This window comes from Asterias amurensis, chromosome 20 (assembly GCF_032118995.1).
Source record: "Asterias amurensis chromosome 20, ASM3211899v1".
Lineage (NCBI taxonomy): Eukaryota > Metazoa > Echinodermata > Asteroidea > Forcipulatida > Asteriidae > Asterias > Asterias amurensis.
Window position 1 is genome coordinate 333,587 of NC_092667.1, and position 24,335 is coordinate 357,921.

A 24,335-nucleotide genomic window follows, 5' to 3' on the forward strand; every position below is an offset into this window, starting at 1 on the left:
ATGCGCACGAAAGACCGTATCAAAAAGTCGAGTCGCCTCTGCGCGCTGTTTATGAATATTCAAACAGCTCTTTAAACATGAAAAGCGCCACCAAGGGGGCAATTTTTACTTCTTGAGAGTGTCCCAGACGTTACCACAAGTTTTACAAACATAAATAACACAGGGGACCTAACTATTTTACCGCACGCGCGAACACACACGTGGAAAGCGTTGTTCACACAACGTCAATCGTCATGACCGTAATGTAGACACTGTTGACTACGTCGTCAGTTCCCAGATTTCTTCAAAGCTTTTGCAAAATAGTACGACAGTCGATACTGTCACTAGTGTTCTGCAGAAACTGCGTTACATTATTTCAACAAAGATGGGACGAAGAAGGTAAATATTAATGACTAATAAGTCGTAAGTGTTAGTCACTTACTTAATTTTTTTTTTATTAAAAAGGGAGATTATCTAAATTTTAAACAACATGTGACTGATTTATTTATTAGATTAGTTTTGACATAGCTGGATAGGTCTCTTGTTGTTGGGGTCGGGTCGGGTCATGCAAACCCAAGTTACGCCAGGTCAAAGTTCAAATTTTTTAGCAATTGTTTTCATTAAATAAAGCCATTGGACCCTTTCAGTAAACACTATTTTCCAAGGCCCACACTTCGTGTATCACAATTTTCCAAGGCCCACACTTCGTGTATCACAACTTCTATATAAAATAACAAACCTGTGGAAATTTAGGCTCAATCGGTCATCGGAGTCGGGAGAAAATAACGGGAAAACCCATCCTTGTATCCGCACGTTTCGCCGTGTCATGACATGTGCTTAAAATAAATCAGTAATTCTCGCTATCGAGAATTGATTATATTGTTTTACTGTTTTCTCAAAAAGTAAAGCATTTCATGGACTAATATTTCAAGAGAAGTCTTTCTGTAAACCTTGTATAAGTTATTTGTAAATCTATGAGCTTTTTTTTTTTCTGTACCGAAAGGGTCCAATGGCTTTAACAGAAAGTGTGATTTTTTTTGTACTGTAATTATATTATGTAGCATACAAATGCATGTGAATTTATTTTAAAAAATAATTAAATTTTGTTGATTGACTTTTTTAATTAAATTTTGTAATATTAATAATTGTTATAATCTTGAATAAATTGTACAAAACTAAGCAGGCAGGTTCCATCAAGTGGATTTCACGTGTACCACCACACACACACACACACACATAGTTGCGATAACGTAACCCTCCTCCCGACGGCCGACAGGCTGGAGGGTTACGAGATCGGTTCGAGCGGTAACGGTTAATCTGGTCCAACACGACAATTTCGACAGCTAGTCACCAGATTTTCCCCATTTTTACCACTTTCAAAGATCATGACACAAATTTTTAGGGCACGAACTTAATCCTCAATGTCTAATGAACACTCAAAACACCATTGAGAAATTATTTTTGAAGATTAAGGACAAAAACTTACCATATCACGGAACGAATTACCAGGTTTATATTTTGAACCTGTCGCATCGCTTTGCAAACGCATTATTTTGTTGTTGGGCTAAACCATTCTGTAAAAGGGGTGTTACAATGTTGCAGTGCCTGTGAGCGCTGTCCGTTTGCATTGCACACTGTTCACTAATAATGGCGCGCACGCACTACAACATTGTAACTATTTTGAGTTGTCATTCAGGCAACAACGATAGCCTCCTTTTATATATTATATTCCAATTTTAAGCTTAACTTTCACAGTTCACCTTTCAAGTTTGTATTTTTTCATGTGATGATGTGTTCTCGTTTTCGCCTTAGTATCTCGTGAGAGGATGGTGATACAAGGGCACAACTATAGAATGCAGGTACACTTCGAAGCTTCCACTGCGCCTCCGCGGAGACGGAGTCGCGGTGACGTTCATACGTACACAGTACACTGGAGTTGAGGTCGCGCTCTGTTGCTTAACTATAAATATTTGGCAACCTAGGGGGCACTCTGAAAGATGCACAACAGCGCCCTCATTAGGCTCGAGATACACAACTGCGCTGTGATGTCAATTTATTTTATACGATAACTCACAAGACCATTAGATGATTATTTAAATAATTATGGGAACTCCGTACAAATAATTAATAACTTTTAATATTGCCGTACTACATATTACCCCAAAAGAGGATTATTTCCAAAAGGGAAAAAATTAAAGGCCGAATCCTAATACATTAGAGGATTATTTAAAAAAGGGAAAGAAAGCCCGAATTCCGTACAATACACTTGACCCCAATAGAGGATTATTTAAAAAAGGGAAAGAAAGCCCGAATTCCGTACAATAATTAATATTGCCCTAATACACTTGACCCCATTAGAGGATTATTTAAGAAAAGGGAAAGAAAGCCCGAATTCCGTACAATAATTAATATTGCCCTAATACACTTGACCCCAATAGAGGATTATTTAAAAAAGGGAAAGAAAGCCCGAATTCCGTACAATAATTAATATTGCCCTAATACACTTGACCCCAATAGAGGATTATTTAAAAAAGGGAAAGAAAGCCCGAATTCCGTACAATAATTAATATTGCCCTGATACACTTGACCCCATTAGAGGATTATTTAAAAAAGGGAAAGAAAGCCCGATTTCCGTACAATTATTAGTATTGCCCTGATACACTTGACCCCATTAGAGGATTATTTAAAAAAGGGAAAGAAAGCCCGAATTCCGTACAATTATTAATATTGCCCTAATACACTTGACCCCAATAGAGGATTATTTAAAAAAGGGAAAGAAAGCCCGAATTCCGTACAATAATTAATATTGCCCTAATACACTTGACCCCAATAGAGGATTATTTAAAAAAGGGAAAGAAAGCCCGAATTCCGTACAATAATTAATATTGCCCTGATACACTTGACCTCATTAGAGGATTATTTAAAAAAGGGAAAGAAAGCCCGAATTCCGTACAATTATTAACATTGCCCTAATACACTTGACCCCATTAGAGGATTATTTAAAAAAGGGAAAGAAAGCCCGAATTCCGTACAATTATTAACATTGCCCTAATGCACTTGACCCCAATAGAGGATTATTTAAAAAAGGGAAAGAAAGCCGGAATTCCGTACAATTATTAATATTGCCCTCATACACTTGACCCCATTAGAGGATTGTTTAAAAAAGGGAAAGAAAGCCCAACCGCGCCTCCGCGCCTCCACCTTCCCCTTCTTCACGATTGCATCATATGCTCGTCTTCCTAAAGACGCCCTCTATCGGCCATTGTCCACAACGCGTCTCCGCGCCTCCGCGCCTCCACCTTCCCCGTCTTCACGATTGCATCAAATGCTCGTCTTCCTAAAAACGCCCTCTATCGGCCATTGTCAACACCGCGACTCCGCGCCTCCGCGCCTCCACGCTTCCAGCTTCCCCGTCTTCACGATTGCATCAAATGCACGTCTTCCTTAAACACCCTCTATCGGCTGCTTCACCTACCTCACCACTCACGTCACACTTTGACTCCCTACGACCCTAACATTTTATCTGCTGTATTCATCAATCGCACTCAATACAATCAAGTAGTAAAGAGCTATTTTCTTCCTCCATGCTACGACCAAGTTACTTAAAACGTACGTGACCGCGACTCCGCCTCCGCGGAGGCGCAGATAGAGCTCCGAGTGTACCTGTATTCTATAGTTACTCCGATACAAGATTTATTGTCTTTTGGGGGTTGATAGAATGTTTTTTTACATTAGTTGAGCCTATTTACTTTTTATAAAACAATAATTATTGATATTTCATATTAAGGCAAAATAAATAAAATAACATGTTGCTTGTCCTGACTTTTTGAAAAAGTTGGTGAGGTCCTTGTTATTTGTTATTTTTTAATATTTTTGTTATTTTTTTCAAGATGGCCACCATGTCTAAGATGGCCGCCATATCGTATTTGAAGATGGTTTTATGGTTTTATGAGTATGTTTCAGTATGTCCTCAAATTCTGTGTGTGTTTCTGTGTCCATTTTGATTTTTTCCAAAGAGTCATTATTGCTTTTGCTCCAAAGTTATTCTGTGTGTGGCATCACGTCCTGGTGCAAAGAACTGTGGCATGCAAACATGAAGGGCAGAACGTTTCAAAGTAACGAGTTTCTCATTATGCATGGTGATAGCATTTTTTGTAGGCCATGTAAGAAAGATGATGAAACTGCTCAATAAAAATAAAAAGCTACATTTGAAATAGCTATCAATAATATGTAAATTGATTTAGTTTTATTATTATTTTTTAGTAACAAATAACAAAAAAATCGGTGCGGCAGCCAGAATCGAGGCGGGCGGGGACGAGTTACATGTTATCTGTTTTACTTGGCCTAAAGTTGTAATGAATATTATATTATATTTTAAATATTTGTTTGTTAACTTGTCTTAAATTTCAAACCCTACTTATTTTGTTAGGAACTAACTGTTGTGATGAGGATGGCTATTTACTTTTTTGAAATTGAAGTTGGGCCTATTTTTAAAACTCAGATCACTTGGTTTTTGTGTATGTGCAAGCTACATGATTTATGTGTTTAAGTTTCATTAATTTTTTTTACTATCATGAAAGAAGTTCATCATTTTACGTAAGTATTGGCTGTGTTATTATAGAAAATTCATTTGCTAAATGTTTGTACTTCTGTGAAATGAAAGACTCTAAAAAGAGTTGAAACATCATCAGTCCACAAACTAACAATTTTGTGGCGTCGGTTGTCACTCTGCAAAAAAAAAAATGACGTTATCGCTCAAACTCACGGGGCGACTTTGAGGGGGGCGAATTTGTAAGTGATGGGGTGATGACTTTGCTAGGGGTGACTTTGTAATGGCCGACTTTGAAGTAGGCGCCTTTGCCGGGGGGGGGGGGGGGGGGGAGTTGACTGCCATCCGATACATCCCTTCTATACCTTGTGGGGGCGACTTTGAGAGGGGGCGACATTGTAAGTGAGGGGGCGACATTGTAAGTGAGGGGGCGACTTTGTAAGTGACGGGGCAACTACTTTGCTAGGGGGCAAATTTTTAATTGCGACTATGAAGTGGGTGACTTTTCTGGCATCAAATACATTCATACACTGTACATGTCAAAAACGTGATGTTTTTACAGACATGATATTATTCCTACTATAGTCTGATTTCAGATTGTGTTTTGTTTGCCTTTTGATTGTTTTTTTCAATTAAATAGTAAAGCCTATGTCATACATCAGCCCTTGTACTTGATGACATATTCCTACTTTTCCAAAGGACCAAATATGTCTGATTTAATTCGGCAGAATGACTTTTACTGGTCAGACGTTTGGATACCACATGGAGCTGGTGATACCATACATTGTAGTCTAGACAACTATGGCTTGGTCATGTTGGTGTACATTTACTTTTCCTTTCATTTTACTGTCCCAACAATTTACACTTGAAGTGTACTCTAATCTATTTGTACATTTACTCCTAAATGACAGAAAGGTGGTGAAACAACCACGGAAGGCAGATGGTTCAGACTATGATAGTGACGATGAACGGGCCTATAAGAAGCTCCCTGCACCAGACCCTGATGCACCAGACTACTTTATGGATGAAGTGGATGAGTTCAATGAGAATAAAGATAAAATCTTATTGGAAGGGGACAATAAAGAAGATGAGGATAGTGATTCGGAAGATCAGGTTTGTTTCAATCATATCATTTCCTTGTAATGTTAAATAGCGTACAATTTACCACGGTGTTGATTTAATGCCCAGTGATATGAGCATTTCCACATAAAGAAGATGAAAGTATCCTACATTTATATTTAACAATACCACCATCACACCAAACTTGTTTTCACCACATTCTGAAAAATGCAGCCGAACTGGCTAACAGAACTGTATTCAAACGGAGTGAATGAAGTAGCAACTTGTTACAGTACGTGAGAATTTCATGGACGGGCTCGGATGGATAGGTTTGATCGGAAGGTGCTCCAGAACATTGAGCCTGCTCAACATTTTTGGCCGACCATCCTGTCCTGCATTTAGACAGAGTGGCAACGTACTTAAAACGAGAAGGACGTACTACGAAAGTAATTGCTGTACTTGGATCGTATTTCAGACAGTGGTAGACGTGGTGCGGTCAGGCCTAATTTTGATGTACATGTCTGTGTATACACAGACCGAGTCCCTTTGCAGCCGTTCATCCCGTTCACAGACAGACCTAACTGATTACCAGAATTTAACTAACTAGGGTCACAGTGTAGACATTTCTGGCCAAAGCTATACAATCTAGTAATACCAAACCTGTTTTATGATTTCTTAAAACGTGTTCGGATGTTTTGAGAACTAGTTTCGTGTGACCCAGCCTTTAGACTCTTCATTGTTATCAGGTGTTTATTTCTTTCTAGGTGTAACGATGGGAAGCTCCAACTCAGATGTGAGAATAAAATCTAAAAAGCATTCAAGCTTTGCAAAAACTGATTACATTACATAGTGTTCTCAAAGTTGGGAGCATTTCATATAACAATATTTCCACTCAAGATACAAATTTCACAAAAAGAAAGACTTTACAGCAGAGTCTTCAAGATTGAAAAACTAAGGGCCAAAGCGGATCACAAATCTGTTCTTTTATTTTACAATGCAATCATTATTCTAGAATTGCACAGTACGTTTGAATCCCACCCGAGAAACATGCTCACAGTGGTGTTTTTTTCAGAGCTAGGGGAAGTACTGAGTAAGTACCGAGTATACAGTGCTAACACACATAGGTGTAAACATGGTACATGTATAAGGGTAAAACCAAAATTCATAATATTTTTTTCTTGTATTTCTGTTTTTGTAATCGATGAAAAGGAGGATCTATTTTCCCTGGACTACTCTGACTCTGATGATGGTACTATTGAGAAGCATCTTCGTACCTTCAAGATGCAGCAACACCTTGAAGAGATTGCCAGCGACGTTGAGGATGAGGGACAGGAATCCAAGTCAGGCATCCCAGATGCAAAAGCATGGGGGAAGAAGAAAAAAGAATTCTACCATACAGATTATGTTGATGACGATCTACCAGGTATGTATGAGAGATAGAGTTGTTTTTCTTGTCACTCTTCTAGAACTTTACACTGTTGAAGTATTATTAGAGCAAGCTAGTCGAAATGTTGAGACCAATAAAAAACTCACACCGTGATAGTGGCGTTTATAACAAGAAGTTCCGCGATCCACTCAAGCAAAAGTAGTAGTAGCGGCTGGTTTTCTACCTTTCGCCTAGGTAGTAGTTAAAAAGCAGGACAGTTCTTTCCAGAACTGAGAAGTCTCCCGTACATGTATTCTGTAAATCCACTCCATGATAGTAGCGTATAAAGCAAGAAAAGTTCACAGAAGAACATACATGTAATCTACCTGGCAAGTAGAAACACAATGCTGTTACCGCAACTACATATATATATTGATACCTCACCATGCAATGCCTCAAATCCCATATATACTAGTGAAAGCCAAAACAGGTTTCAAATTGGTTTAGACTACTTGTTGCTTGCTCTAGTCATCGTCAGGAGACTGAAGAGTGAGAGAGATGTTGGTCTTTTTTATAGGGGTTCAGAAGTTTCAGTGTAGAGTCAATTACTTCTTAAAAGACTATAATCTACATGTACATGTAGCAAGTAGATACACACATGGTGTTACCACAAACCAAATAATTATATTGATACCTCACACTGCAATGCCTCAATTGAAATCCTGTTTATCTTATTGATAGCCAAAATAGACATGAGAAAATGAAACAGGAAGTAAAACAGCTACTTGAACGGAATGGTTTTAAGGGAAATGCTATTTTAACTTCCTTATAATGCATTTGTTCAGCAGTTAAATGTAACTTTGCTATGTGTACACTTCTGATTTTTTTGTAATTATCGATTAAAAAATCAGGCCCTAACAGCAAGGTTTTGAAAAACTAAAAACACTTCTGCCGTTGACGGTGCGTGTCAAAATGACAATGCTTTGACGTCATGTCTTGGTGTTTGCTTTGTTTTATTTAATACGATTAATTTTACTATATTATTATCATTAATATTACTTAATATTATATTATTATTGTTGTATCGCCACGCTGCAACAAAGCGGCTATACAACTCCGATGTAACAAGAGTGATTGCGTAACAGAGCTTTTCGCCTCTCAGAAAAGCGCTGGGTCAGGGTTTTTTAAAATGATTTTTTTTTTAAACAATTAAAATCTATTGATAGTTATATGACTCGATTTCGTTTTTGATTTAGAATATTTTAAATGAAATTCAGCAAAAGTCACGACTTGACATTTTCGTTCAAGCAGGTCAACCATGCATTATTTTCTATTTCTAGTGTTCCAGCCACTGAAGTGACCGCCATCTGGATCTGTATTGTACATGTTGTAGCCACGGTGGGTGGTGCTGGGCGGGTTTGCCCAGGACTCACAATGTTTGCCCAGCACTCTGAGCAAAATACATTGTGCCTCCCAGCACAGATTTCAAAATATTGTCCACTTTGCATTGATCTGAGACACAGCTAATGATAAGGAAACCTGGCCCCACTTTAGCAGTAAGGGCCACATAATTAAATATGAACAATTTTGTTCGCTCTTGGTAAAATCTGGAAAAAATGTGTATTGTGTGCTTATTTTCTATGATGTACTCAGGAGTAAGTGGATCAGAGGAAGAGGAAGCTCAGGATGAAGAAGAGAGAGAAGCTTTAGCCATACAGCAAAGGATGTCTCAGATGATGCAGGAAACGGACTTTGATCTGCAACTGTTTCAAGTAAAATCATTATACACATCTGGGCCCAATGTCATGGCTATGCTTTACCCTAAGCAAAGAATCATCACTTGCGGAAGCAGGGAATTCGTGCTTACGTCAAACGTATTTCACGGGTTAGCAGGCAATTTTATGCTTGTGCGCGTGCGTACTCAACATTACTAGGCATTCTTCGCTGCTTAAAGAGCTATAAGCAGAAATTTGGCGCTTGCCCTGCAAGTGGAGAATGGTGATCAAGAGCGCAGAATTAGGTGGTAAGCAGAGCCATGAAATTGGGCCTTGCTGGCTGGATGTGACATTATGTACTTCCCTCTTTTTGATGGCTGTAATACCTTTATCACGCTGTCACCATCTTGGCCATGTTACCTGTTTCCATAACACTAATGCATGCTAACACTCATTGCGCAAAGATTGCTCCAGACTATTATTTCGTTCAGCCTCACTTTGGTTACAATGAGTTTGAGTGAAGTAAAATCAAGATGGCCACACCGTGATTAAGGTCGATTGCAGGTTATCAGTGAAAGAGTTCTAATTCAAAACAAGAACAAACCAATCACATTCAACCCATGCAATAAATCTAACTCAACACAAGAACCTAACCTATCTTATTTAGTCAATGACATAGTTCTAATTCAACAAGTGAAATAGTTGAAATGTATAAAAAAAAGTACAGACAACAATTGCTCTTGTCAAATTTACCATGTATTTTGGGGTTATTGTTTGAGAAAACATGAGATGCATTCACCCTGAATAGCACTACCTTGGCCGTAAGCCACGGCCAATAATTAGCCATGGTTAACATTCCAGTATTTTGATTGTATACAAAATCAGGTTTCCCAACTTTCGGACTTGTGTCCCAAAAAATTTATGTATGCATTAACTGGATACAATTTTAGAGTAGAAATAATTCATGAAACCAACTTGATTGAAAATTTGCTTGGGCCCTGTAAGTCGCTGTAGGACTTCTACATTATGTATCAACAAAGAGGTAAACTGTGGTGTTTGGCAACGCTTGGCAGTAAACTGTAGATCCTATCCCACAGTGCACTGTAATCCTTGCAGTGAACTCCAAAACTGTGTATCATAATTATGGTTGGTTCATGTTATTAATTTTCAGTTTGAGTAATTACCAGTAGTGTCCAACACGCAGATACTAGCTACATGTATGTGTACAACACTGGCCCTAATCCCATTGTTTATGTCTGCAGGAATCAAAAACACTTGAAAAGAAAACCTTGGAGTTTGAAGACAAAACTGAAGAACGAGTCATTAAGGATCTGAGTAAATTGTCTAAGAGAGATAAACTGGCGGTAAGTTGGTGACATGAGGTGCATGGCACCAGGCATTCCTATTTTTTAATAGATCGTCAGGTTGAATGTACTAGTACAATGTACTAATTTTTAGTTTTACCCATATGTACATTGTACACCGATGTGTGTTAGCACTGTATACTCAGTACTCGCCCGAGTTATGTAAAAAAAATCACAAGCATATAATTTGGTTGGTATACAAATTCACGACCTTTGCAATTCCAGAGCAGTGTCATACCAACTAGACCACCGAGATTGCCCGGTAGCTAGAGGTAGTTTGAATCCTCTGTTTTAGCACTGGGTACTGCAATGTATGGTGAGGTTTCAATGCAAACCAAATAATTATATACATTGTACATCTACGCGTATTTGATTCTGAACAAAAAAGGTAATACTTTACCTGAGTGATGTTCTCAGGCTCAGTTTCTTGGCATTTTTAGCTGGCCCCTGTAGTCAAAAAGTTTCTGAGAATATACTTCTTCTCTCTTTTTAAAACATAAAACTATTTTTGTAATTATCATTTTTTGTGTATAGATGTAGTTTGTAATGAATTGCTTTTGTAATCGGAAAATAAACTTGAATGTTTTTGAGTGCACACATGGACAATTTTAAAAACTTTTTACTTGTAAACTGTGATGAAATAAATCAAGTTTAATTCTTCAGCATTCAAGCCACAACACTCTTACAGGACTGGAATACATGTACAGTACTTATAGTACAAACTTATAGTTTGCCAGCATGTGTGGTTATGTTGTGCTATAATGAACCTATGCAAACCATGCAAAATATGTATAGATTTCAGACAGGTTGGTGGTTACATCCAATGATCAGTGCAACTAGCTTAGGTTTCTGATATTTGGTTCATACATCCCATTTCAATCTGGAATCATGCAAAAGTACAAAATAGTATTTGTGGTTTTTCATGAATATAACTTTATGTATTGGACCAAGTTAAATAATTTGGTAAGCTAATTTTTGGCCTAAACATAAACCTATTTTTCTTGTTTCAGATTTTGAAGAAAGAATCTCCTGAATTTGAGGAACTTGTGGAAGATTTCAAGGCCAAGGTATAACCTGTTCATTATTGCAGTCGTTTTAGTAACACAAAGAAAAAAGCTTTCACTCGTTTTAGACGGGCGCTCCAGAGTCACGCTGAACCAAATTCTGAATTAAGTACATGAAAAGTTTGACGTCTGAAACAGTTAGTAGTGACTGGACGTGCTAGAAGTCGAAAGATCGACTGTGGTAGTCGTTCGAAGCGACTTGAGTCACTCCTAATCTATTTGGTTTGTCGTGACTCTGGCGCGTCTGCCTGAAATACCTGCACAAAACAATGTGATCTAACACCACAGTCTTTAGTCTAGTCTGAGGAATTGCAACTGGAACTTTACTTATAACCAGGCAAGTCATCGTACCAGACATGATTAGAAATTGAACTGAATAATTGGCGTGTTACGTTGCAATCTTTGATAACATCTTATTTTGGAAATGTTGTAGGTGAGGACGCTGATTAAATTGTTTCCACTTCGTGACATGGTAGAGGATGGACGCATTCCTCAAGGACTGGGTGCCGACTACATTTATACAAGGTGCAAGCTGTACATTAAGTAAGTCAGTCTTTGTACATTATTATTATTGATTGGTTTAGTTAAAGACAGTGGACACTATTGGTAATTGTCAAAGACCAGTCTTCTCACTTCGTGTATCTCAACATATGCATAAAATAACAAACCTGTGAAAATTTGAACTCAATTGGTCGTCGAAGTTGTAAGAAAATAGTGTAAGAAAAAAACACCCTTGTCATACGAAGTTGTGTGCTTTCAGATGCTTGATTTCGAGACCTCAATTTCTAAACTTGAGGTCTCAAAATCAAACTCTCAAAAACGACGTCACTTCAGAGGGAGCCGTTTCTCACAATGTTTTATACTATCAACCTCTCCCCATTACTCATTACCAAGTCAGGTTCTACACTGATAATTATTTTGAGAAATTACCAATAGTGTCCACTGCCTTTAAGAAATAAGTGAGTTTTATTTTTTACAAAGTTACATGCAAAACATAACAATATCTGTAGAAATTTCAGCTTCATTAGTCGTCAAGCTTTTGAGAAAAAAAGTGAAAATCACAGAGCAATGTTTTTCTGGAGATTCACATAAATTCGTAAAATAATTTTTGTCTCCTGAGAGGAATATTATTTTGTTATCAAAAACTACAGCACCACAGAAAGAAATATTTTCAGGGAAGCTTTCAATTATCATTATCTTCAAACCGTGTAAGTTTTATGTAAATCTGTGGATATTGTTTTTTGTGTCGTACAAAAAGTACCCTAACCCTTCAACCAAACTGAACTGTAAAGGAGTTTTTGAACTAGTATTCTAGTGTAACCCTCTTTTGGTATAACCTTGTCCCAATACAGCTACTGTATTAACATCAGTTTCTACATATCGCTGAAAGCCAAGCATGTTCCTGTACATAATCATCCAGTAATTGGTGTCATTCTTGAACATAAAAAGGTATGTGCATTTTATTTGTACCATCAAAAGCTACATGCTCTAGTGAATGAATAATTGCTTCTCTTCACCCAGGGGTATAAATGGGTGCCTGCGAGGGTAAAGATTGAAAAGCCTTTGGCGCACTACGGTTGCCCAGGTTGTATACTCCTCACAGGGAGCTGAGCATTTTTAAAGGAATGTTATTTGTCTAATAACCAGGGCACTTAATAATAATAGTAATATTTGATTTGTATATATCAGGCCTGAGTTACAATTTTTTTAGGGCAAGGCCACTTTGGCCTTGGAGCAAGCAAAATTTTGGAGAGCACCCAAGGCCAGTAGAAAGGGCACCAAGGCCAAAAGTTTTAATATAAAGAAGGCGCGAAGGCCAGTAAGTTATTGAACGGGTCACGATCCTTATTAAACTTGGAAATAAAAAATTGAAAATTGGCCAGAGGTTTCCCTATGGGTGGTAAACCCAATGAAACAGTTTTTATGAATAAGATATTGATAATTCATATCTTATTCATAAAGAAACCAAAGACTGTAAAAAATAGAATTAAATTTAATTTCCAGGGGTATGTTCAGACAGCGTACTAACTTAGACCCGAACCGGTTTAATTTTTACGAGCAGCGGGAGGTGGTCGTAAAAATAAAAACCCATTGCGTTCAGACAGCACAGAGTTAAACCCGATCCGGTTTATCTTCGGTTTTAAAAGGTCATAGTAGACGCGACCCCGTTGCTCTAACATCCGGTTTTATTCATCAGATTCACGCACCGAGCATGCCGATATACTGGGTGCCTCATGCCCTGGACGATCATCAGAACATATTATTGGATACAAATGGCTCAATCGAATGCGGAAAACAGTTTTACCGCTGGGAGGATATGGGCACTTAAAACAAACATGAACACGACTCAAATTGTTTTTTTTAACAAACAAAATACAAACCGCCGAGAAAACTCACCAAAATGTGTCTATATTCCATTACACAGAACACGATTCATTTTTGTGTTTTATACCTCTGTTTAATAGATATAATAGAAACTTTTAGTTTGTACTTCAATCGATTGGACCTGGCGATCTCTCAAAAGCTGGTGCCGCGATTTTTATTCCGATTGTTCATGATAAACACAACTACACACGTGCAAGTTACGTAAATACATGTACTTTGCAGTATTTTCCCAACTTCCCAACAACGTGGTGATATTGCTGGCGTAGGGAATTTCCCCTACACACAGCCTCGCGCCCACTGCAGTTCATTCTCCCAGATTGAAAGTACAGCACGCTAGTAACGGTGACGGCAATAGAAAGGCACATCCACGGGATCGGTGATGGATAACTATGGGATATCAGAGAGTGATCACTATGGGATGGCAGCGCTGTACATGTGAGAAGCATTACAAAATATGCTTCTTCGCTGCACTCGTAGTATACGCATGAAAAACAGTTTCAATTTATTGTAGGGCACTCAACAAAAAAAGCTTGGAAAATTTTGTTTCAGAATTTAATAAATCATGGGCGTGGGCCTGTGTTAAACCATGGTAAACTGCATACACCGATCGAGAGGGTTTCGCCAACTCGGTAAGCGGCAAGAAAGTAATATAATTATAAATACAAGCACTCCGGGTCCCGGGCGTGTGCATTGAACCACACAATGGGTCGTCCGTTGTGAGTTAAAACCGGATGTCATTCTGTCCACACGCAGTGTTTAAAGATAAACCCGAACCGGTTTAGACTTAGACCGCCTCGCTGGACGGTTTAAGTTTTGGGGTTAAGACCCGATCCGGTCTAACTTTATTTGCGTTCACACGCACAAAAGTTGAACCCAAACCGGTCTAAGTGGACTTAGACCAACTTTAGTACGGCGTGTGAACGACCTCTAAGAAGAAGAAAGCAAATCATCCCACAAAGTTGAGTTTCTTGCATTTGGGGGCATAGTTCTCAAAATCATTTGTTACAATGTACACCTCAGTCCAAGCACTCTGTTAGCATCTTTATTTTGGCAAATTCCTTTGTAACCATTTTCCAAGAGTCATTTCATTCACCAACAATATTTTTTCCCTGTTCACTAAACGGACGATACCATATGGATTTATTTTAGCAACAGCGCCCTCTGTTGATCAATGAATGGTGTTAGACTGGTTCCTTGTGAAATCGGGACGTCAGATAAACAGGCGTGTGGATTATATGAGATGCAGGTTTGCGCTAATAACGTGTGCAATGACCCGGTGAGGAATCGATCTTTGTTTTGCGCTTGCTTGACTGCTGAATAGAGTTCACTGCATAATTACTGTCGGGTGTATGTAGTCGGGCGAAAACAAATGTTTGTGTCAATAAAACAATGTTGAACTTGGGAGAAAGGGCAAGGCAATTTTGGCTGTGAAAACGTTTTTTTTTTTTAAGCGGCATCACAGCCAGTTGGAAGGACATTGACGACCATTGCCATTGTGGCCGCCATTTAACTCCAGGCCTGGTGCTTTATCACAGCCCCAAGGGTGTCTCAAAGGGCTTTATCACAGCCCCAAGGGTGTCTCAAAGGGCTTTATCACAGCCCCAAGGGTGTCTCAAAGCACTTCTGACATTATTACTCCTGGTCACTGGGCCTTAAATAATTCCTTAAACCATCTCAGCTCCCTGGGGAGTATACAGCTGGCACAGCGAATAACTGTGCTCCAAGTAAATCATTCACATGAACCATTTCTGCCCTCACAGGTACCAATCTTACCCCTGGGTGGAGAGAAGCAATGGTTATGTGTCTTGCGAACCCACATCCCAATGAGCTACTAGAACTTGAGTCTGATGCTCTAATGTAAAGCGCATTGAGACGGTTTTTGTGAAATGCGCCATATAAGAACTTGTTTTAAAACAAAAATCCAATTACTGTCAACAGTCAATATTGTTAACTTGGTCTTAATGTTTCTTGCTGATCCATCCATTGAGTAACCACTGACTACTGTTCATTGTTTTGTTGTTCAGCTAATGAAACAATTGGAACCACTGGACCAGCAGTTGGAAGCAGAGATTGAAGAGCTTCTAGCTATAACACAACAAGATCCATGCATCGGTAAGAAGCAGTTAGTCTTCAACAAAAGACTCTTCTTGTAATGCTTGAAGCCATACAATGTTTGGAGGTCTGTTCCCAAACCTTGTATCGCTTCAGCATTTCAAATTGTCCTCAAGTCTATTATGACAATTTGTAGATTTGGGATTTTATGAGTCACCTATATTTCTAAAGTTCATATACGACATACAATATTCAAGTGGTAATTATTGGATGAATGACGGTAGTTTCCATTACATTCTTCCTTTACAGACCTTACCGTTGTGCAAGTTGTACATTATAGGTAGGAGTCATCTGTAATCAAATAGCCAGTTCATTTTCATTTAGTTTTGCCTTGTTAGTGATCTGGTTGCAATTCAACTCAATTCGATTAATCTTTATTAGACCCCAAAAAGAGTAATTCAAATACTCGCATACATACTCGTTGATAGGTTGCTACAATGTATGAACTACTGTTAGACTCATCAACGACTCTGCATTAAACATAAAGTTTTTAAAGCTACTGATATGAATGTTGATGTTGAATGTGGAGGCCATGTCTGAATTGGCGGCTATTGACCCAATTCACCTGAAAGTCATCAGAATAATCTTTGGTGCGCCCTTTTGGTGGGCAATGTCACTGTGTTATTCAGTGAAGGAGGCATTTTAGGCGATGCTGTATTTACATCTAATTGCCCTCCAAAATGGTGAGCAGGTCACAGTCGCTGTGTGTGACGTGTGTGCAAGGGGGTCAATACAGCAAAGGCTATAGCTAGATTTCTCTGTCATCATGCGTTGAGGCACATGCACATGTACAGGACGTCCTTAGCAACACACTTAGCAACAGCCGTAGCCGTAGCTGTAGACACCAATTTGAATACCGCCTTACAAGAAGTCGGCCTTATAAGAAGTCCTTTTTATGCTTATCTAATGATAATGGTTTATTTTCACAGAGAATGCCAATCAATCTCCAGGATCACCAATGCAAACAAGTGATGAAGATAGCAGTGAAGACGACAATGAAGAAACAGAAAATGTTAAATCAAACATCAAAACCAAAGATGTAAAGAGAAACTCTAAGAAAATGTCTTCAAGAAAGAGTGTACCTGCCACTGAGGCAGTGGAGATGGATTCAAGTAGGAAAGAGCAATCATTGAAGACACAGGATAGAAGACTAACGACTGATGAACAGAAAGCACTAGAGTATTATGACAAGATGGCAAAGGAAATTGAAGAACGGAAACTTGAAAGAAGGAGGCAACAGAAGTAAGACAATAATTGTAAAATCTACTCCGGATGAGATTCTTTCCCAATAAATTAGACTTTATGATGTGGAAAAAAACAACTTTGAATTTCAGCTTTGACAATCCAGGTTAAAGCCATTATACACTTTCGCTACAGAAAAAAAAAAACAATTCACAGATTTACAAATAACTTACAAGGTTTACAGGAGGTAATGTTGAAGTCTTGTCTTCTCTTGAAATATTATTCTATGAAATGCTTTACTTTTTGAGAAAACATTAAAACAATATCAATTCTCGATAGCGAGAATTGCAAATTTATTTTGAACACATGTCATGACAAGAGGAAAGCGGCGGAAACAAGGGTGGGTTTTCCCGTTATTTTCTTCCGACTCTGATGACTGACTGAGCCTAAAAGCAATTTTAGCTTGTACAACAGATTTCGCAACTCCCCTGAAAACATTGCTCTGTGATTGTCACCTTTTTTTCCTCATAATCTTGACGACTTATGCAGCTAACATTTCTACAGGTAAATCAAATTACAAGTACAGATCTTCATTGACAGTGAGTAGGGATTCATGTCATGGCCAAAAACTTGATCTACAAAAGGTATCAAAACCCTTAAACTGAACAAAACCTTCATCAATCTTTGTGTTTTGTTTTGAAGACTTGTACTCTAGACAAATGTCAAAATTCTTGTTTTTTTCATGAATGATACATAAGCAGTCATTAACTTAAATATTGTAAAAGCAAATCAATGGTTAAGCATAAAATATATCTTGCAGTGTTTTTAAGTTCTCTATATTCCTATGATAATTATTGCTAAGGAAATGAGTTTGGGTGCTGAACAGGTTGTACACTGTACGTCTGTTGAAAACAGAGAATGAAATTGTTGATTTTGACTGATAGTGAAACAGTCTTGATTGTTTTATTTACACAGGGAGTTGGACGGTAAAGTTCAATTTGATGAAGTGCAGCAAGAGGAGGAAATGGAAGATGGCAAACGAGCCATCACTTATCAAGTTAGTAATGATTGCTTCTATCAATCTCTTCTTGTTGACATTTATACAACAAGTGTTTTCATGGTCATGGTGTGGCCGAGCGGTTAAGAGCACCGGATTCAAGCTCTGGTGTTTCTGATCAGCAGAGTGTGGGTGACACCTGTGTCCTTAAGCAAGACACTTAACCAAGATGCTTCGTCCTTCAAATGGGCGCCAAGCTGTTGGTCCATCGTTTGTGTAACGCATGTTAAAAAAAACCCAGTTCACTTATCGTAAAGAGAAGGGGTTCGCACTGGTGTTCCTGGTATGATTGGTAGCATTTTGTGCCGCAGCACCTTGTAAACCATTACATGGTGCAATGCAAAAGGAGTTTAGGTCTTATAATTCAAACCTAGTGCCACATACCTTTGCTGGAAAATACTGAATGTTGGAGTGCCTTGAGCGTCACTGAGTGACGTATAAGAAGCCACTATTATTATTATTATTATTTTGGTGCTGCACAATTCTCTTGATTGTATTTGGGGTAAATGTACTCATCTCCTGGGCGCTATTCTACTTACGCTTTGTAGTGACATCCAACACATAAACAATGTTATCATAGTGCATTTTATTCACAGCCATCATTTTCCTTTGCTCCAAACAACTGAATCTGTATGAAGTATAGTAAAACAATTAGTTTGTCATCTTCCAATACCCCGGGAAGCTAATATTGATTAATCACCCTCAAACCATGTTGTATTTGTATACTATTCCGACTCGCCCAATAATATTTTAATCTGACAAACGGACTTTCTCACGCCACTAGAACTAGATTTAATCACGTCTGGATTTATGAATGTTTCTGGTCTCTCTGAATATTAAGGACAATGAAATGATGAAGAAGTTTACTAGCGGTCATCTTTAAATGTTGAAGATTACTGCTAGTAAAAGCGCAAAAACTATGCTAAACTTTTACTTTCACTTTTTGGCATAGACAAACGCGACAGAAAAAGAATGGCTGTTGTCACAACATTTATTTCAAAACAAACCAGTGAAAAACTATGTACAATCCCTGTAGCTTGCAGGGTACCAATTACTCTTCTCTGGTTTGCGTTGATTGGTCAGTTATTCTATTTACAATTTTATTAATTAAGTTAAAGGAGCAGTCGCTACACATACATGTAGGCTGTGCAAGTGTGTGTTAAGATTAATACTTTCAACCTCATGTGACATAGTAAAGGTTTGCAGTAACACCATGTAATGATAATCCATAAATGAGTTGGGGTGGTTCTAAAAAGAACTGTTGGCTTCAACTCAACATTTCTATCGGTATGCTGTGATTGTCTTCTGGAGAAAGCTCTTCAGCTCTGATTGTCTTCCAGCTTTCTCCAGAAGACGATCAGAACATTCTGATCGAAATGATGAGTCGAAACCAACGGTTCTTTTCAGAACCACCCCAACTCATTTAGAGACTATCTTTACATGGTGTTACTGCAAACTTTTCCTATATCTTATTTCCACCATGCAACGGCAAAGTTTCAAATCCTACTAACCATGTGTGAGCTAAGTGCACAAATCAAGTATCTTGGCTCCTCCAATTGTGCTAGAACTTCAGTCCATTTATTCTAACTTGACTTTCGTTTCAAAGTGCACTCACATTATCCGCTATTACCATCTAATTTATGCAGAGACTGATATTTTATGTGGATTTTCTTGTTGATGTTTATTTTGTAGATTTCCAAGAACAAAGGACTGACACCACATAGGAAGAAGGAACAGCGCAATCCCAGAGTCAAGAACAAAATGAAGTTCAAGAAAGCTAAAGTCAGACGCAAGGGACAGGTATGTATTAACCAAAAAGTACTTTATACAATTGGTGCACACTTTGATGGGATCCATGGTGTTTGGAACACACGCCTCGGGTGCCATTTTCCCCGAGGGTGTAAAAAACACATGGACTACATCACAGCGTGCAACATTTCTTTTGTTATACACATGTACCTTGGTAATAATATTGCAGGAGCAAGCAAAGGTTACATGAGTGAATTATGTGCAATGAGAGCAAACGATAACAGTCTGACAGTGGCAAACGTAATTACAAAAATGTTGCTTCACTATTCCCGACGGCACATTGCAGAGGAATGTGTATCAATTTAGCCTAGTACTAGCATAATAACAGCCTCATACACTTGCTCTGCTCAAACCCAGCCCTATTTATAATACTGTACATGGCGCTGGAAATTGGCAATGGTGGGAATTATCAAATTTCATATTGCTCTGCCTCGACCCATGTAACATGCGTCTTTGAATTATATCATGCGATTGGTTCTTAACCAATACAAATTTGCAGTTTTTTACCATGGTACAACAATGATGTTTGTTTTCAATCCAATTTAAGTAGCTTGTGAGAGCCATGGGAATTTATATGTGCACAACTATCATGGTCAAGATGATGATGATCATAGTTTGCCAAAGTGTTGAGATTTCACTAATGAGACATGTGCTTGTGTTTACATGTAGAACAACAACTTTCATGTTGACTGCAAACACTTTCTAGATTGTAATAGTATTTTCTGCATCAATGTTTCCTATCCTGCTTGGTTGAGTTGAAGGTGATGAATACACTTTGGTTCACATTACTAATTCGGCGTGTATAGCTGCACATCAAATGTCAAGTGGTCTCTCCTTCAAGTATTTCTTGGGTTTCTGGGATATTGGATTTTGATTGATGGCACACATGTCCTAAACCACATTGCAGACACCTGTGGACTCTTTCTACTGTACTTCCGTCATGATCGTTAATTGTTTAATGTTACTTCAATGGTTTGAGTAATTTTTGTACGACACAAAACACAAACTTCCACAGTGACATTATTATGGTTTAAAGATAATGATGGTAGATAACTTTTCTTAAAATATAACTTGCTGAGGTGCTGTAGTTTAAAAAAAAAAATGAGTGAAACAATTTCACAAAAATTATAGTTGTCTCAGTGAGACAAAATTATTTTACCATGTACAGTACAACATATTTCACGACCTGAACAAATTGCTCTGTGATTTCACTTTTTTGTTTACCTTGACGACTATTGAAGCTGAAACTTCTACAGGTAAATAATAAAACATACATCTTCATTGACAGTGAGTAGGGATTCATGTCATCGCTAAAAACCTGACCTACAAAAGGTACCAAAACCTTTTATTAATGGTTCGAATGAAACTTGCCGTCACTTTTTGCACCGTTTGATTTGATATATATTTTGTTTGTGTCTTCATTCCTTATGTTTAGGTTCGAGAGGTGCGTAAGGAGTTAGTACGCTATGGTGGTGAGGCGTCTGGGGTCAGAGCTGGAGTCATTAAAAGTATCAAGATTAAGTAATTGGACATCGTTTTGCCCAGAAATAAAGAAATGGGAACAAAGAACTCAAGGGTCTACTTAGAGCACATTTTAACGCGCAGTGACGCAGTCACTTGAACGACTCGTTTGGAAGTCTAGTCAACCATCGGTACTGCGGTATTCAACAATCCATTGCCTTCTGCCTTTTAGCTATAGTGTCACTGGTTCCCTTCTGAGCTTTACACATATTATTATGGCACAGAATAACAGGACCAGTTAAGAAACCTTGGTCCTGATGCTGGTTACAACCTTGGTCCTGATGCTGGTTCCAACCTTGGTCCTGATGCTGGTTACAACCTTGGTCCTGATGCTGGTTCCAAATGGTCGACCACAGTAGTCAACCAATGGCCGATCAGCCTGGGTTCGCATCGAAACGGTTAAGCTTTAGTTAAAGGAACCATAGTCATGAGGCTGGTTCCAAATGGTCGACCACAGTAGTCAACCAATGGCCGATCAGCCTGGGTTCGCATCAAAACGGTCAACCTTTAGTTAACCATAGTGCACACTCGAACTTGCTCATACTGGTTATGGATTAGTTCAGGCCCAAAAATGAACTATACATAAAGGTCCTAGGGCCACCCACACGTTATAACATGACTATTGAGGGTGCTGTTAAAGAGAGGCTTTTAGGTCAAATTAACCCCTTTTCTATGATAACTCTTTCAAAAACGAAACTTGAAATGTTATTGGATGTCAATAATAAATGGGTCTGTACATACCATTCAGGAATTATTTCTTAGTCAAAAGGTCAAACTCGAAATAGTTTGGAGTGGAAATTACGGAAATTCATGACTAACAAATCCCCATATAAAAATGTGTACAGATCCATGTTTGAAATGTGGCATTATGGATGTGTGTGGACTGGAAGGGTATCAAACACAATGACATTTTACACTACATGTACTTTGAGGTTAAAGACTTGTTATATTTCTAGCACTGACCTGTAGTGGCACGGTTGGCTTGTGCGTAAAGCGCTCGCCTCTCACCAAGGTGACCTCGGTTCGATTCCCGGTCGGGGCCATATGTGAGTTGAGTTGTGCGTTGGTTCTCTGCTGTGCCATGAGGGTTTTCCAGACTATCCGGTTTTCCTCCCTCAGGAAAAAATCAAACACTTTCGATCTTGGCTGTGCTCCGTGGTCATAATGGGTTGATGTGGCTGGCAGCTGAATGCGCCCTTGCATGCCTGCTTCTCGAACACATTGTAACCGCGTCCTTCGCAATTCAGCTCTTAGCTTCGAGTAAGGATGATTAGCTCCCAAATTATTATTAGACTCTATCTATAGACTGTGCAAGCCACACACATTGAACTTCCGGGACCAAGTTGGTACCAACCATATCGAGTTTTACAGGTTTGTGATTCTTTTTCTAGTTTATGTAAAAAATAATGAGTTGGAAAGTAAATATTTGGCGATAAAAATCATAGTAAAATAAATTTAAAGATGTTTAATTTGCAGTAACCCCATGGGTGTATAACTACTTTGTTGTGTAGATTTAAAGAAGTTGTCCTCATTTTTATTCTCCTGCTGTGAAGTAGATTTTGGCAACAACATGCGTGCTTAAAGAAAGCATTCTTGAAGAACAAATTTACACAGTAAAGTAGATGTCCTGTGGTGTTTCTGTAAACACTGCCTCACCATGAAATGTTGCAAATCACAAATTTAAAGGACAGGATTTATAGATCAGTCGCAGTACTCATATTGTGTAATGATCCATATACACGAACAAACCTGTATGTGAAAGTTTGGACTAATCCAGTGTGGGAGCTTCTGTAGAAAGATAAACCATACACATTTTTCAGCATGTTAAACACGCTGTCCATAATTTGGTTGCAACAACTAAAATATGTTTTCAGATACAGTTTTCCAAACATGACTTTTCGAGGGAAATATTTCAAAGAAAAAATGGTTCTAGTATGAAGTTCATAATGAGTAAGCTTTGGAACTAAATTGGAACAATGTTCCTTACCAATCCTTTATAATACCTTTTAACAAATCAATAAGGCTTGACCTCAAATTCCCTTCTTGTAAACAATTTAAATTTGTTCCAAACTGAAGCTCATGTTATCTTTAAACCATGTACATATGTAATGGTCGCACAAATTCAGGCACAGTTCACAAACAAATTTTGGTTTTAGACATCTTTACAAAACATGGATTGTATCATTAACTGGTCTATAAACAAAGTGTCTTCATTAAAAGTTTTAATTTTGTTGCAATGATTATTAACAAATTATGTGAATCGTAATTTTATCAAACAAAAACTGAAATTGTGTTTTTGAAAATTTGCTGAATAAAAGATTTTACAAAGATTTGATTTCATAAAAAAATAGTCTCTGCTGGACTTTTTTCTTGTTATGGATACTTGCAAGACTTGCGTAGTCTATTGGAAAGTGAGGGCATCACAAAGGCCCCCTTAAACACCAAAAGGGGGGTATTAGTTGGCTGATAAAAGGCTGTGGACACTTTTGGTAATTACTCAAAATAATTATTAGCATAAAACCTTACTTGGTAACGAGTAATGGGGATAGGTTGATAGTAAAAAACATTGTAAAAAACGGCTCCCTCTGAAGTGGAGTAGTTTTCGAGAAAGAAGTAATTTTACATGAATTTGATTAAGAGACCTCGGATTTAGAATTTGAGGTCTCGAAATCAAGCATATGAAAGCATACAACATACTGCAACAAGGGTGTTGTTTTTCTTTCATTATCTCACAAATTGACGATCAATTGAGCTCAAATTTTCAGAGGTTTGTTATTTTAGACATATGTTGAGATACACGTACACCAACTGTGAAGGCTAGACTTTGACACTTACTAACAGTGTCCAGTGTCTATAACTGAACATTTAAATACTGTAGTATTGAAGTCCTGAGTCCTGCATCAGCCAATCCTTCATTGCTCTTTCTCCATTTAGAATATTTGAGGACAGTTTCTCCCTTCCTTTATTTATTCTGTATACAACCAGATAAACATCCTGTGTCCCATTGTGTGATCCCAGTACTGCCCGATAGCTTGACCACAGGTGGGGATTTCACAAAGAGTTCAAACTAGTCTTGTCTCCAGTTAGGACTAGCCTCAAGTTTTTAATAACTCCTAGGACTAGTCCTAGATTAGGACTACATGTATCTTTCTTATATAGCGCTTTATCTTCAA

At 38.2% G+C, this 24,335-nt stretch overlaps 1 protein-coding gene across 1 annotated transcript; it reads left to right on the forward strand.

The window, feature by feature from the left end:
* The first annotated feature begins 91 nt into the window (after positions 1-91).
* On the forward strand, positions 92-21,461 carry LOC139952542 (something about silencing protein 10-like). Its single transcript, XM_071951710.1, has 13 exons — positions 92-378; positions 5,440-5,641; positions 6,797-7,010; positions 8,607-8,725; positions 9,931-10,032; positions 11,043-11,099; positions 11,530-11,639; positions 12,449-12,545; positions 15,506-15,593; positions 16,523-16,835; positions 17,751-17,832; positions 19,525-19,632; positions 21,077-21,461. Exons 1-13 carry the CDS (start codon positions 365-367, stop codon positions 21,164-21,166), a joined length of 1,596 nt encoding a protein of 531 aa, XP_071807811.1. The 5' UTR covers positions 92-364; the 3' UTR covers positions 21,167-21,461.
* The last annotated feature ends 2,874 nt before the right edge of the window (positions 21,462-24,335 follow it).